General features: G+C 42.8%; 2 protein-coding genes and 1 long non-coding RNA gene across 18 annotated transcripts in view; 1 reads left to right on the top strand and 2 right to left on the bottom strand.

Annotated features, from left to right (window-relative positions):
• Positions 1 to 15,077, bottom strand: part of LOC144068705 (uncharacterized) — a 146,653-nt gene that overhangs the window by 125,785 nt on the left and 5,791 nt on the right. The window lies entirely within an intron of this gene.
• Positions 1 to 15,077, top strand: part of mkln1 (muskelin 1, intracellular mediator containing kelch motifs) — a 159,138-nt gene that overhangs the window by 9,502 nt on the left and 134,559 nt on the right. For 9 of the 10 annotated variants that reach the window (XM_077593368.1, XM_077593370.1, XM_077593375.1 and 6 more), the window contains exons 18-20: positions 48 to 3,595; positions 10,382 to 10,595; positions 14,439 to 14,606. In XM_077593368.1, the coding sequence (XP_077449494.1) occupies positions 48 to 169 (122 nt within the window). In that variant the 3' untranslated portion in view covers positions 170 to 3,595; positions 10,382 to 10,595; positions 14,439 to 14,606. The remainder of the gene's footprint in view (positions 1 to 47; positions 3,596 to 10,381; positions 10,596 to 14,438; positions 14,607 to 15,077) is intronic. The other variant, XM_077593369.1, reaches the window with a different exon arrangement.
• podxl (podocalyxin-like) lies at positions 2,630 to 12,660 on the bottom strand. Its single transcript, XM_077593391.1, has 7 exons — positions 12,222 to 12,660; positions 5,242 to 6,041; positions 5,142 to 5,165; positions 4,936 to 5,068; positions 4,134 to 4,177; positions 3,918 to 4,037; positions 2,630 to 3,589 (listed from the first exon to the last, which is right to left on the bottom strand). The coding sequence occupies exons 1-7, from the start codon at positions 12,262 to 12,264 to the stop codon at positions 3,398 to 3,400; spliced, it is 1,356 nt and encodes a 451-aa protein (XP_077449517.1). The 5' UTR covers positions 12,265 to 12,660; the 3' UTR covers positions 2,630 to 3,397.

Below are 15,077 nucleotides of genomic sequence, written 5' to 3' on the forward strand. Positions count from 1 at the left end.
TAAGTGACGAAAGACTCCTCAAATTTTTGTCCACGTCGGTCCGGCAGGTTTCTCCGACGTGGACCAGACGTACGCCCAACGCACGCAGCTCTTCGACACGCTGGTCAACTTTTTCCCCGACAGCATGACGCCACCCAAGGGCAACCTGGTGGACCTCATCACCCTCTAGCCCTGGGGCTCCCCACCTCGCAACTCAGCGCCAACTGGCCTGCTGGACTCAAAATACCAAGGTGACATCAGGTACTACCCATTTCTAATATCTCCTTCTCCATTTGACGTTATGACGATCTGCTGCTACCACCTGGAAACTCAAGCACCCCTGAGTGTGTACGGGTGAGAACTATAACTGCTAAAATTGTTTTTTTTTGCCTTTTCGCCTCGGTATTTTTGCGCCTACACTCCTAGCTAAATCGTTTTCAAGACATTGGCTATTGATTATGGGTAGTTTAAAATAAAAAGATCCTTCAATCTTTAAATGACAGTAGTCCAATTTGGGAAGGAATTCCTTTGTTATGTAACAGCAATGTTTGCCTGTCATTTAAATTTGAAGTCCTGGTGTATTAGCAATTTATAGTGTCAACAATCCTTTTCCTGTGAAAGTGTAGCACAAGATAAAACTTGGTCGCATTAGGAAGAAAACCTGAATGCTGTTTTTTGCCACTTGATTCAAATTGTTTGGTGCTTTCCACCTGGGAAAAAAAATGCACATCGCGGTTTGGAATCGACGGCGTGCGTTTGCTGCCACGTAGAAGGAATATTTGGGACAACGTTGAGGGAAATGTGTTGTTATGAGAAAACAAATGCGTAGAAAGTTTCAGTTTTAGTTTGGGAAAAAAAAGTTTGGGTGACGAGAATAAATAGGAGTTGCAGTTAAAATGATGCAGAGTGAAAATAATAATGTTACATTTGCTAATTCTCAAAATCAGCTGATCAGTGGTCATCATTCGGTAACTTCCAATTCAAATACGAGTTCATTTTCACCGATCTATGTTCAAATTGCCATTCTATAACTAGAGTGGTACCTCGACATACGATCGTAATCCGTTCCGAGACTGAGATCGTATGACGAGATTCTCGTAACTCGAGCGGATGTTTCCCATTGAAATGAATGGAAAACAAATTTATTCGTTCCAACCCACTGAAAAAACACCAATAACAGGATATTGGATTGGAAAAAATGTTTTTTTTTCTTCTAATTCGCCATCTATTAACAAAGTAACACATAACTAGTGGTTTAATAGTAATAAAATGTGTTTAATCTAACTAAAATTCGGGGGACTTCATCCACAGCACTCGTAAACGAACAAACAAATTTAAATTAACTTGGATTAATATATACAGACACTCAAACACACGTTTAATGTAACTTTACACAAAACTGAATTCTAATTTTGTTGTAATCTTTTGTTATCTTCGTTTTCCGGGTTGGCGGTTTGCCACGCCTCCACCCTCACGTTCGCTATCGATGGGCTGTTTGCTGTTGTATTCCCTTCAAAATATTCCCAAAATGATGCACACAAATGTCCTCACAATAGGATAACCCACGACCACTTGCCAACGAGAAATAGTCTTGTAGTACATTTTAGCGATCGCTCCGCTGCTCATAAAGACCGGCTCGCAACTCCCTCGTTGTAATGGCTCTGGTTGCAACCGCTTTGAATGGCGCCTATGAGAGAGAGTTGCGACCAGAAATATTACAAAGAGGGAATTGCGAGCCAGTGCCGCTGATGTTCTTAGGAGCAGCGAACGAGAAGTAATATAATACTCCTCGTATTAGATAATAATAATAATAATAATAACAGAAAATGCAACAGCTGAGCTTACCCACGTATTGATTGTGGGTAAAGTTTTATTCTGAGAAAGGGTGCCATTGGTTATTGGTGTTGTGTGCATGAGTATACTTCATTACCCAGAAAGCCCTCTTTTTCCCGCGCATGTGCGTTGTGCGTTTCCTGGTCTGAATAACTCATTCGGTGCTCGTAGATATTGTTATACACGAAAGATATGCAAAAAAGACCTGGCTTGGTCGCATCACGAAATTTTGATCGCATGACGGGCAAATTATTTGATCGAAATTTCCGTCGTAAGTCGAGAATATTGTATGACGAGCAGTCGTATGACGAGGTACCACTGTATAGTTTTTAATGTTTGTTTTTCTCATGACATACAATATTTCTTGTGGCTCTAATATTCCTTTAATTCATGGTATCGATGTGTACAAACCTGACAGTTTGTCGTCATCACTTGAAGTTATTAGAGCCTGTAAAGTTGTTTCTTTTTTGCCTTACCACGATTGGGCATATTTGGGGTGCCGGAACATGTCTGGTAGGAAACGTAACCCATCCAGAATACTTTTGTGGAGGGGGAAAAAAATGGAAAGCACCTTTTAAATGCCAAATATGAGTCAAGATCCTCCTGACTGTCCCATAACATCCTTCTAACTTGAGCACTGGGTGGAAATCTGGTGTTTCCAGTGCGGTACTTGTTCGACTGTGAGCACTTCTCTGTGGAATGTGTAGAAAGCCTTGTTGTATTGCATTGTATGTAATGTAAATAACGAATAAAGATTGTATTTTCGTCAGATTTTCTTCTTATATTCCGTTTTTTTCCTTTCTTTTCAGTTCAAAACTTGCTCAAATGCAATTGTGGAAGGGAAAAAAAAGGCTTTATTTGCACAAAAAACGAAATGTGACTACAATTTACAACTTCCAGTGTGTCAGACCCCTGTTCTTCACTTCAATGAGCAAAACAAAGAAATATGGATATTACACATCATGCTAACATACTTTGGTGGAATATCAAAAACGCCAAAAATAAAACAGCCGTCTTATCACAAATTCACACATTCACACAAAGTTTTCTAAATAACGCATGGGTAAGTTATATCATGAATATTAAACAGTTTGGGGAACATTTACATGTTAAATTATTTAGGCACTTCAACATATTTATGGGCATGTCCGTTCATGTGTGTGTTTTTGTTGCTATTTTCTGAATAACCGTAGCGTGAACTTGACGTTTGCTTCATTAGAATACATTTAAACGAGTGTGCTCAATATTTACAGTGTTCCTTGGCGACAAAGTCTTGAGTTGGGCTCTGAGACGTCCGGTCCGTTTTGAAAACGGATTGGTCGTCGGCCTCCGTCAATGGCGGTGAGTAATGTGCCTGATTGTCATCAGAGCAGATATGATACAATATGATGGCGCATAAAAGGCCCATGATCATCCCCCATATATCAGAAATCATCAATCAAACGGAGAGTACAAAAAGCATAGTGAACCTTGATATAAATCCGTCTCGTAAAGGCACGTGGCATCGCCTGATTTTTTTGTGGCCAAGTGTTTCCAAGTCATTTTTCCGCGGTGGCGTTTAATCTGTGCCAGATTTCTGCACTCTCTACAGGTGCGTGTCCTCCTCGTCGGGGGTGTCGTCCTTGAGCAGGTTGTCCATGGGCACGATCCAGCCCTCGTTGAAGTCGCCGTTGAGAGCCACCTTCTTCTCGTGCATCTCCGGCTGCACCTCCATCACCTCCAGCGTGGGGTTGTCGTGGTAGCCGTTCTCCACCGTGTGAAGCTCCTCCGTCAAGTGCTGCCGGTAAGTCATTGGAACGGTACAATTTACATTCATTCTGCTTTCAATTGATTATTACGGTGGCTAAACAGCATGCTTTCCTATCCATTTTCCCATTATATTGCATTCAGATTAAATAAAAAAAAAAAAGACCAGCGCTTTGTTAACCAATTCAGCACATTTCAACACCATTCAAACCTCGGCATAGGAAAAAAAAATCACTCTCACACAATGTTCCCTCTAATTTTTTGTTTGCCTGGGCAGACAACCTTCGTTAAAAGATTGGCCCCTTTCCGAGGCTTGAACGATCGCATCTGTTAACTAAAAGACCCACGTTTTTTTTTACCTGGTTGTCGCCGTAAGGCTTGCGGTGGTGTGAAGCGCACACCGCCAGGATGATGATCATGATCAGCAAAGCTCCACAAGAGGCCAAAATAGCGATGAGGGTTTTGTTATCGGTCGGTTTCTTGGTGTAGGAAATGAAAATTTAAAATAGAAATATTAGTGTCAGTTTAGTTTAGGGTTGTTTTTTTGCGTTACCTAAACACTTAAATGCACTCACCTTTGTTATTTCCTCATAATACTGTGTTGCCAGGGCTGTTTTCACTGGAACATCCCAAAAAAATGTTATTAGAAAATCTGTTTGTACTGTTTTTCTCGAAGAGAGCTGCCAAATGTACCCGTGACCGGACGTTTGGTCGCCGGACGTTTGGTCGCCGGACGTTTGGTCGCCGGACGTTTGGTCGCCGGACGTTTGGTCGCCGGACGTTTGGTCGCCGGACGTTTGGTCCCCGGACGTTTGGTCGCCGGATGTTTGGTCGCCGGACTTTTGGTCGCCGGACGTTTGGTCGCCGGACGTTTGGTCCCCGGACGTTTGGTCCCCGGACGTTTGGTCGCCGGACTTTTGGTCGCCGGACTTTTGGTTGCCGGACGTTTGGTCGCCCGGACCCAAACAACCGGCGACCAAATGTCCGGCGACCAAAAGTCCGGTGACAAAACAAGGTAAAACAAGACGGTCTACGCATCAATAAAAGCCAACAATGGCCCTGAGCAGTTTCACTGAGCCGACGTGAGTGTAGAAGAGTTTGTATGTACATGCGTTGTCCCTTTAAGAAGCGACGTCAGTCAGGGTCTTAACAAGTTCTCCAACAAAACACAATAAAAGTACGGGAAATTTGCAGCTTGTCTTTAGCCTAATAATTAATAGGGCATTAAGTATGACTAAATAATAATTCACAGTTTGTATTTAGGGAATTTGAGCAACCATTTTAAATGGTAATTATCAATAACCTTCCAGGCGACCAAACGTCCGGCGACCAAAAGTCCGGCGACCAAACGGCCGAGTACCTTGAAAGCTACTGTACCTCTGCCATTGATCTCCACACAGTCAAAAATGAGTTTTCCCTTATGGCGGCTCCACGTCAACGTGCAATTTCCATCCTTGAGGTTCCCCATGAGGCGCTTGCACACCTCCACTAGCTCTTTCTCTTCCTCCTTCTAAACACGGACAATTAGCAAAGTTAGCAACGCACGGCAAAATTCATCGATTGCCGAAAGAGGCGATCCTTACCTCATGGCCCTTGTTTAGCGAGTACTAAAGACCCAGACACAAAAACAATAGAGGATGTTAATCATAGATATTTCATCATTTTCATTCTATCGTAACTTACTGAGAATTTTCTGGGATACGACACAGTTGTTGTGGTGGCTGGAGCCATTTTTGGAGAAGTAACGGTAGGGGTTGCAACGGTGGTCGCAATAGTTGAGGGCCAAAGTGAAGCCGGAATGGACGCCACGGTGCTGGTCCTTTGGCCCGCCGTGGTCGGTTTGGTGGTCCCGGCTGTTGTCGTCTGTCGGGCGATTGTCGCCGTGGTTCGTGCCGTGGGGTCGATACCCGCGCCGACTTGCCGTCGAGTCGTCTTGAGGGCCGCTACGGTGGTTTGCGCGGTAGTCTTTTGGCTTGCCGCGGTGTGGCCCGTGGTTGCTTTGACGGTCGGCGTGACTGTGACGTGGCGGGTCTGGCTGGCGATGGATACTTTTGGGTTGCCCGTTGTCGGGACCGGAAGCGTGATCTTGGGCGCTGCCGTCTTGTCCGTCGGTGCCAGGGTAGTCATCTTGACGGTTGATGTTGCGCTTGGGACACTGTTTGTTTGAGACTGCTGTGGTTGCGGTTGCGTGGGCGCCGGCGTGGGCGCCGGCGTGGTCTTGGGCTTTGGTGTCGTTATCACGGCGGAAGAGGGGCGGAGCGTTGGAAGAGCGCTCGTCGCCTTCGTCGTGGGGACGTTTGTTGCCGCCACGGTTTGTACTTTGACGGTAACGGGCGCGACTACCGCCTGGATGGTCGTGAGGGTGACGACGGTTGGCACTTTGGCGGTTGAAACGGTCACGGCTTGCACTGGTGCGTCTTTTGCTACGGTCACACTGGTAGCCGCTGTCAAGTCTTCCGAGTGGGATTTTTGACAAAAAAGACCTATAGAGGAGATTTAGGGAACATTGTTAAAGTTCAATTGCAAAAATCAAATGATTTGTGTTGGGTTTATTCTGGGATGTTACTATATGTTCATTAAGCATTTAATAGGTAATGAAGTTCTAATTTAATTTGTGCTATACTTTTTGTTGGGAACGAGTAAGCTCGAGGACACTTCCCTATTTATACTCTCTGTATTTCCTGACTTTCCAAGAGAAGCACAATCAAAGGAGGAACACCTCAGCCATCCATCTTCCTCTGTTCATCTATTTATAGCGAGCAGGCCAGGATGTCGTAGACAATCAACTTGGAAGCGCCACACCTCGGCAGCCCACTGTCCATTTGTACATGTGTGCGGACTCCAACAATGGCGTCTGGCACCCCCGCCTTTGTGGATGGTGACCTCCGCCCATCTATTGTAGCATTGAATCCCCCCCCCCCCCCCCCCCCCCGCGCGGGACCACCGATGGCATATTACGCCACAATTAGCCACAAAGAATGGCATTTAACTTGGATGTCATCCACTGTTCTGCACACAACTTAACCTCTATTGCAGAATGACTAGGAAGTGTAATAGGTCCTTCTCATTGTGTCAATCCATCATCACTACCTAGGGGTCAGTAGCGCGCAGATAAGAGCGTGTTCTGGTCAAGTGAGAGCTGGTAGAGGCCGGCACGGGCCCACAGCTTATCGGTCCCCGAGACGAACGCCGATAAGCTTTAGAGTCGTGCAAATTCGGCATTTTCCATAGGGTTCAGGTCAGGGGATAGTCTTTCCATAAACGGACTTTCCCATTTTCCCAGTGGGGGGCCGTCAGGATCTTCAAGGCCTTCTCTTCTGCCCTAAGAAATATCTGAATCATATATTATATTTTGTCCATCAATACTTATTATCAAATGGTCTGTTAGCTTCCCTTCATTGCTTTTCCCCCTGGTTGCACTGCTTCCAGATGTGTGTTTTCATATTGAAGCATTTAATCAATCACATTTCAGCCATTATTTGTTGCCAGGATCAGAAAAAAATCCCGGGAAAATCACCCCCCTGGCCTGGTTTTAATGTCTGAAAAGCTCCAGTATTTGTATTTAATCATGAAATGCTGCTAGGAAGTGGATTTTACCCCATTTTTGTGCATTGATTTATTGATTATTTTTTATGTGTTGCAGCTGTAGCTGCAGTAGAGGTTTTATAGCCATAAAATAGTTTTTGAGGGTTGGATTGATACGTTGAAGGCACTACGACAAAATGCACGGACCACCACCGCATTTTCCTAATGTCAGCTCAGCACCTTTTTAAATGTGAGCATTATTTTCTACCAGTGGGTGAGTGATTGCTTTTGAAAGATGTTGACATGCAAAAGTCCATATGCCGTTTGCCCCCCCCCCCCCTCCTTGTCCTCCTGAATATCGCCTGGCGGCCTGACCCCCATCTGTCACCACCGCATCTGTTTCTTTGTGGGCGACAGCACCCGTCAGCCCGCCACTATCTTTAAAAACTACACATTCCCAAGCCCGTGGGGCTTCAGATTGTCAGGTCTGCTATCTTGGAGGGTTTCTTGGCTGATGTAATAACATTTTTTTTTTGTAATTCTCTGATCCCTGTCAAGGAAGAACATGGGGGGGTGGTCTTCCTTTCAGTTCTATTCAGTTTTTGGATTGGAGAAAGTGGCTCGGAAGGAAAGAGACTTGTTAGTGGGGGATGCATATATATACATACATATATATATATACATATATATATATATATATATATATATATATATATATATATATATATGTATATGTATATATATGTATATATATGCATATATATGTATATGTATGTATATGTATATATATGTATATATATGCATATATATGTATATGTATGTATATGTATATATGTATGTATATGTATATATATGTGTATATGTATTTATATATATGTATGTATATGTGTATATGTATTTATATATATGTATGTATATATATGTATGTATGTATATATATATATGTGTGCATGTGTGTGTGTGTGTGTGTGTATGTATATATATATATATATATATATATATATATATATATATATATACTATATATATATATGCAGAAATAGGAAAGGCATTTTAGACATAACTAGATAGGTAATAAGTTAATAAATAAATACATGAATAAATAAATAAGCGTGTTGCTGAAATATATATATATATATATATATATATATATATATATATATATATATATATATATTTCAGCAACACGCTTATTTATTTATATATTTATTCATGTATTTATTTATTAACTTATTACCTATCTAGTTATGTCTAAAATGTCTTTTGCTGTGTCTGTATTCTCACCCTCTTGCTACTGTGACAACCAAATTTCCCGAATACGGGATGAATAAAGTTATCCAATCCAATCCAATCCAAAAGAGCAGGAGCTAATAGCACTAATTCGCATTAAATCTGCAAACGGGAGACATTTACGACCGTTTTGGTCTGCCGGCTGACCGGGAGTTGGTCCACCTGGTCAAATTGTGCCGCAGAATTAACTTGAAACAATGCACAAAAAGAATTAGAGTTAGTGGGACAAATCTTCCCCATTGGTCGAGTGACACCCCACACAAAGAGCCCCCACGTGCGACCGCTTGACGATCTCGCATCCCCGTGCCTCGTTAGCCAAGAGCGCTAATTCAGCCCGGCGCGCCTTTGTGAGGGGCCAGTAGACCCCCGTCTAATGGCCCCTCACAAAGGCCAATGAGGGAAAACTACGAGTTGTGTTGGGAGGGAAGAAAGAGGGAGTCGAGTGAAAAGGCGGCGCTTTGTCAAAGAAGAGAACACGAAGGGATGCTGTAAATTGAACCACTAACTACAAACGCCTGACCACACACACTCGCTTACACACTCATTATCCACTAGCAAGAATTCCCCCCTCGTCTTCGTAGTCATGATAAAAATTTTGAATCAGCAGCATTGAATTGAACAATCATTTTTGGTCATGGCCAATGTTGCTAGGCAGAACACGTGTAATGCTTTTGTTTATTTGTCATACCTGTCAACGTATACATTTTTCCCGTAAGATTTTGATTATTTCAAATTGTGTACGCCACATGTGTCAAAGTGGCGGCCCGGGGGCCAAATCTGGCCCGCCACATCGTTTTGTGTGGCCCGGGAAAGTCAATGATGAGTGCCGACTTTCTGTTTTAGGATCAAATTCAAATGAAGAGTATAGATGTATATTAAATTTCCTGATTTTCCCCCTTTTATATCAATAATTGTCATTTTTTAATCTTTTTGTTTTTAGTTCAAAAATCATTTTGTAAAATCTAAACATATATTTAAAAAAAGCTAAAATAAACATTGTTTTAGATCTATTAAAAAACTGAATATTCAGTTTTTTTAATCCAGTTCTTTTAATCCATTTATATAAAAAAATCTAAATATTATATCTAAAATTGTCCGGCCCACGTGAAATTGAGTGGACGTCTAATTTGGTTGGACGGGGGAGGGCAGCCAATGAGTTAAACGTCACCCGGCAAATGCCGTTTATCTGATGAGCCTTGAAAAGTGCACGCAAGTCTGTTTTGGTGCTGTTGCAATCCTTGGGAGGAGTCGACATGCTGCGATGAAGCAGATTAAAAAGGGGGGCGGCGGACACCCCGCCGTGTTAAGGAGGAGGTCCGAGTCGGTACCAGTTGCGGGCTCTGATTAATATCTGACACCTGGGAGGAAGGGAAAAGATCGCTCATCAGATCCCAAGCCTGCTCCTACTTTATCAAATATACAGTGCTACCTCCACATACGATCTTAATCCGTTCCGGGACTGAGATCGTATGACGAGCTTTTCGTAACTCCAGCGACCGTTTCCCATTGAAATGAACTAAAAACAGATGAATTTGTTCCAACCCTCTGAAAAAACACCAAAAACAGGAAATTGGATTGGAAAAAGTGTTTGATTTCTTCTAATTCGCCATCTATTTACAAAGTAACACATAACTAGTGGTTTAATGGTAATAAAATGTGTTTCATATAACTGAAATTGGGCAGATTTCGCCGACGGGAGAGAGAGACGCCACAGAGGGGGCGGGTTGGGGTTTTGGGGGGACTTTCCACGACAACACACTTAACAGAACAAACAAATGAAGTTACAAAGTGCCGTGAACGCAAATATTATCTTCTTCTTGTTGTTGTTGTTGTATTAAAACCGTTCAGGACACGTGAAAAGGGTCTTCGGAGCGAGCCAAAATGCAGCTCTAGGCCATCTCCTGCCGCCGCCGCACCCTGCTTGGGAACCAGGATGTTGATAAAAAGTCTTTTTTTTTTCTCCCCCCCCCTCCACCCATTGTTCTCCCTTCTCTCCCATGCTCACCAGGCCAAGCAAAGACACCAAAGCCACGAACGGGGCGGCTTCTCCCCCGGCCACCCGGCCACCCGGACCGGACCAGACCGGACCGCCTGTTATCTTGTAGGAAACGGACGGGTCGCCACGGAGGACAGACGATCGGCGTGGGGTTAGGAAGTCCTGGGGAGGAGCGATAACGCAGGATGATGCCACTTCCTTCGAGGCCCACGTCCAAATGGCCGAGGTACGTGCGGGAATGGTCGCTTTCACACCCACTTGGAACACGCGACAGACAAAATCCATCCAAGGAAAACCTAACCTAACCACCATGTGTGCCGTCATTAAAAAAATAAATAAATGCAAAAACGTACATATCCAACATGCTTCTGTAAGCCCGTAAAAGTAGAAAGTTGGACACAAAGGCACGTGCTCGCAAATATTTGAATTGCGCAGATGTGCACGTTCACACACTACGTATTCTCTATTTTTAGGAGTTTGGGTGGTGCTGACAGGCTTTGTTTTTTTTTTATCAGCTTTCTGTGTCACACATTGCTTTTTCCCAGGGAGGAAAAATAAAAACCCGCATTTGAATTCAGGTCGCGTTGTCGCTGAGGCAGGTGCCTAATTAAAGAAAATCTCTTGACATGCAGACAGAGAGAAAGAAGGAGGTCAGAGGTCACGCTTCATTATTCCAGCGAATTGTAATCTCCACCGTGTGCTAAAAAGGGGGGCGTCGTTTGTTCTACTGTCTTTTGGGATATGATTACGATGACCTTCGGACTGATTACGCAGCGCCAACGTGACGGTGGAAGATACTAACGAGACTGTTAAAGGGCTAAATCATATTTTAGGGTTTATTTTGGATTTCATTCCGGTGAAAGTCACGCGTTTTAGCTTTTAGTGTTATTTTACTCTATTATTTTTAAGGCTACTTTCAAGACAAATTCAGGGGATGTCAATATATGATCATTTGGTGACCTTATTTAACCTTGTTGAAACTTTTTATGCAATGAAAAAATCGAATAATGAGTTAAGGGCATAACAAATAATATTGGATTGGATTGGATAACTTTATTCATCCCGTATTCGGGAAATTTGGTTGTCACAGTAGCAAGAGGGTGTGGATGCAGAAATAGGAAAGGCATTTTAGACATAAATAGATAAGTCATAAGTAAGTTAATAGATAAATACATGAATAAATATATAAATAAATAAGCGTGTATATACTGTTATAGTATAGCGTAAATATACCGTTTAAAAAAATATATATTACAAGTCTGACTGGCAATGTAAACCCAATAAGAAAAACTCATTTTAATTGTTTTTTGCATTGTGTGTGCCATGTCTATTTAAAAAAAAGGTATACATTTAATTAACTGTAATCCAATGTGTGTGAATTATGCATTTAGATTTTAGCATCCAATTATTATTATTTTTTTTACAAAATTTGTTAAATATTTTGCTCAAATGACATGGCTTGTTTTCTAGCAAGTTCATTTGACCCAAAAAGTAAGTTGAAACTTACTTAGAAGAAAAAGAAAAACTCATTGTAATTATATTTTGCGTTGTGCGTGCCGTGTCTATTTAAAAAAAGGCATCATTATTACAAAATGTTTACGTTTGTTAAATATTTTTGCTCAGATGACAGCTTGTTTTCTCGCAACTTAATTTGACCCAAAAAGTAAGTTGAAACTTACTTAGAAGAAGAAAAAAGAAGTCAATATTGTTCTTTTGATAAGACAAAATTGGGCATCCCATTTAACGACACCTGTTGCAGCTCTTTCTCTTTCCCCCTCATTCGTCTCCCATTTCTCCCAAAACAACCATCAACACAAAGAATACCCCAAAAAACCCACCTAAAGGTACTCACCGATTAAAAGCAGCAGCCACGTGACCCTCCCAGCGTCCGCCATCCTATTTGCGCGTTCTTCTGGTCCCAAGATGTAGCTATCATTCACGCGGAGGATGAGTTTTCAAGTGCGCTCAAAGCGCCGGCGCGCCGTTCCGTCACGCCTCTCTCTCTCTTTCGATTTGAAGTAAATGATCTGGCCTTTTGGGATTTCTTGCTTCAAAAGTGAAAGCCAAGAATGCTTTTGTGCCCGCTTGCGTCCCCGGCCTTCTTTGCTCCACTCGGGGATTTGAGGGGGGGACGAGTTTTTCTGCCGTCTCCTTGGCTGCGCTAACCTCCCTCCCTCCCTCTCTCTCTCTCTCTCTCTCTCTCTCTTTTTTTCTCTCTCTCTTTCTTTCTCCTACTCCTGGCTGGTACTGGGGTCGAGCAAGCCCACGCTCTAACACTACAGCGCGTCTCATTGCCGTCCCCGAGCCACGCCGGCCTCCCTTATGGAGAGCGCGGGCCAATCCCGAAGCGGCGTTTTGAATAACAAAGGAAACGGCGAGACAATCGGGTTCCCAAAACGGTGCGTGACATCAGCGAGAGGCAAAAAATGGGCGACAAATTCGGCATCGTGTCATCTTTTGACAGATGGCGACGCCACGGCAATGTTTCCAAAAAGCTAGCGTCGGCACACAAAGTGGCAAAGACCGTCAAAATACGTCGAGATCTCCACCACTGCCATTTTGGATACCTTAGGGTCAATGTTCCTGTTGGAATAATGATTCAAACCTTTTAAATCATTATTAGTAATATTTAATTAAAAAAGGAAAAACATCTTTCAACAAACTCTGCGGCGAACTTGCAAGGAGATACAATGTGGCGTCGTCTTAGCCCCCAGTGCATTCTGAATTGCAGTAACTGAATCATTGTATTTAATCGCGACACTCGAAAAACATGGTTATGTAATCAGTACAATAACACCCTCGCTGGTTAGAAAAACAAGTGTGAGGAATGCTTTCAAGGTAAACAAAGCAAAGCCGTATTTTCGATTATCGCCATCTTCTGCTGGAGTCCCGTCAAAACAGTCCCGTTGTGTTCTGCCGAAAAGCGTGTGTGAAAACAATGTGTCCTCGAGCTGTGGGGCCTTGAGGAGACGATGTGGAGGAAAAGTGTCCATGGTTCATGACTTGATTTATAGCTTTACTACTTATTGAAAAATGCTTACAACACATATAGAATATTCCATAATAATTCTAACAGTTCCCTCTAATTTTTGGTTTGTCTGGGCAGAAAGACAACCTCCCTGAGCACACTGAGTAACGGTGTGAGCAACATCATCATTGCTTGCAGTACACGGTCGATTGGTTGCCGGTCTTTTGGTCGCCGATCTTTTGGTCGACGGTCTTTTGGTCGACCGGAAGGTTATTGATAATTACCATTTAAATCGTTGCTCAAATTCCCTAATAACAAACTGTGAATTACTATTTAGTCATACTTAATGCCCTAGTAATTATTAGGCTAAAGAAAAGCTCCAAATTTCCTGTACTTTTATTGTGTTTTGTTGGAGAACTTGTTAAGACCCTGACTGAACTGACGTGGCTTCTTAAAGGGACAGTGCATGTACATACAAACTCTTATAAACTCACACGTCGGCTCAGTGAAACTGCTCATGGCCATTGTTGGCTTTTATTGATGCGTAGACCGTCTTGTTTTACCTTGTTTTGTCGTCGGTCTTTTGGTCGCCCCTTGTCGGGGCGACCAAAAGACGGCGACCAATCGACCGCACACGATTGCTCGCTATGGGCACACACCAGTATCACACCTGCCATAAGTAGGTGCATGTCTACTATACATAAATGATTTAGTAATAATAAAATGTAATGATTAATATCTATGAATGGGCGGCCCGGCCGATGAGTGGTTCGCGCGTCGGCCTCACAGCTAAAAAAAAAATGGGGATTTTATTTTGTGCGCTCCATATGATTTGCTGTGCGCAGAAAAGACGAGAGTAAAAAAAAAAAATTGGGATTTTCTTTTGTGCGCTCCATATGATTTGTGGTGCGCAGAGAAATCGAGAGTAGTGCGCAATTGCGCATGCGCGCAGCTTAGAGGGAACATTGCTTAGGGCTATGAGGTCAACAAAATTGGAGCAAACGCCACACGTTCTATCATTGGAATCTCAATCTTTGAAGCTTTTTTTTTAAAATGTTGTTTTCTTGCTCTTTCCCCCCCCCCCCCCTTTTATGAAATAAGCGACGCAGTGGCAGGAAACGGCCAGGAAAACTTCCACACACACCCCTGATCTTATCCGAGCCACTTCTCTCCCCAGACGTCAACACCAACATGAAACGGACCCCGAGCTGCAAATTCATGGGAGGAGGAAAGCTTCTGAATGACATCCACTTTTCAACTCACGAAAAGGTAAAATGACATCCCATAGACGTTAAATCCCACAAGCAGCATCTTTTTTTTTTTAACCCAAACGTAAACACTGAACTTGTGCGCGTCAAAAAAGAAAATGAAATACACTCTTGGCACTCAGTATTGGCTGTGAAATTCTACATTTTCTGTAACATACGCTTATTTATCAAGCAAAATGTTCATCAAAACACGGCACATATGATCATTTGACAAGAGTATTCAGAGCAAGGGACAGAAACCTTTTTGACATAGAGAGCCATAAACAATTCATATTTTAGAATGTTCTTCCTTGAGAGCCATCCTCAGAATTTCCAAATCAAAATACCGTATTTTCACGACTATACGACGCATCGCATTTTAAGCCGCAGTGTCAGTAACGAGTGCTATTTCTGTATTTGACACGCACAAAGGACGCAGCGTTTTTAAAGATGCAGCCAGGCATGGCAAAACATACACTAGCTTAAACATACG

The sequence above is a fragment of the Stigmatopora argus genome, chromosome 23 (assembly GCF_051989625.1).
Source record: "Stigmatopora argus isolate UIUO_Sarg chromosome 23, RoL_Sarg_1.0, whole genome shotgun sequence".
Lineage (NCBI taxonomy): Eukaryota > Metazoa > Chordata > Actinopteri > Syngnathiformes > Syngnathidae > Stigmatopora > Stigmatopora argus.

Excerpts from the sequence above, each read along its gene's own strand:
- podxl (XM_077593391.1), bottom strand. The coding sequence starts at position 12,264 with ATGGCGGACGCTGGGAGGGTCACGTGGCTGCTGCTTTTAATCG. Across the intron at positions 4,038-4,133 it reads ATTATGAGGAAATAACAAAG|AAACCGACCGATAACAAAAC; the intron begins GTGAGTGCATTT and ends TCCTACACCAAG. Across the intron at positions 3,590-3,917 it reads AGCCTTACGGCGACAACCAG|CACTTGACGGAGGAGCTTCA; the intron begins GTAAAAAAAAAC and ends ACTTACCGGCAG.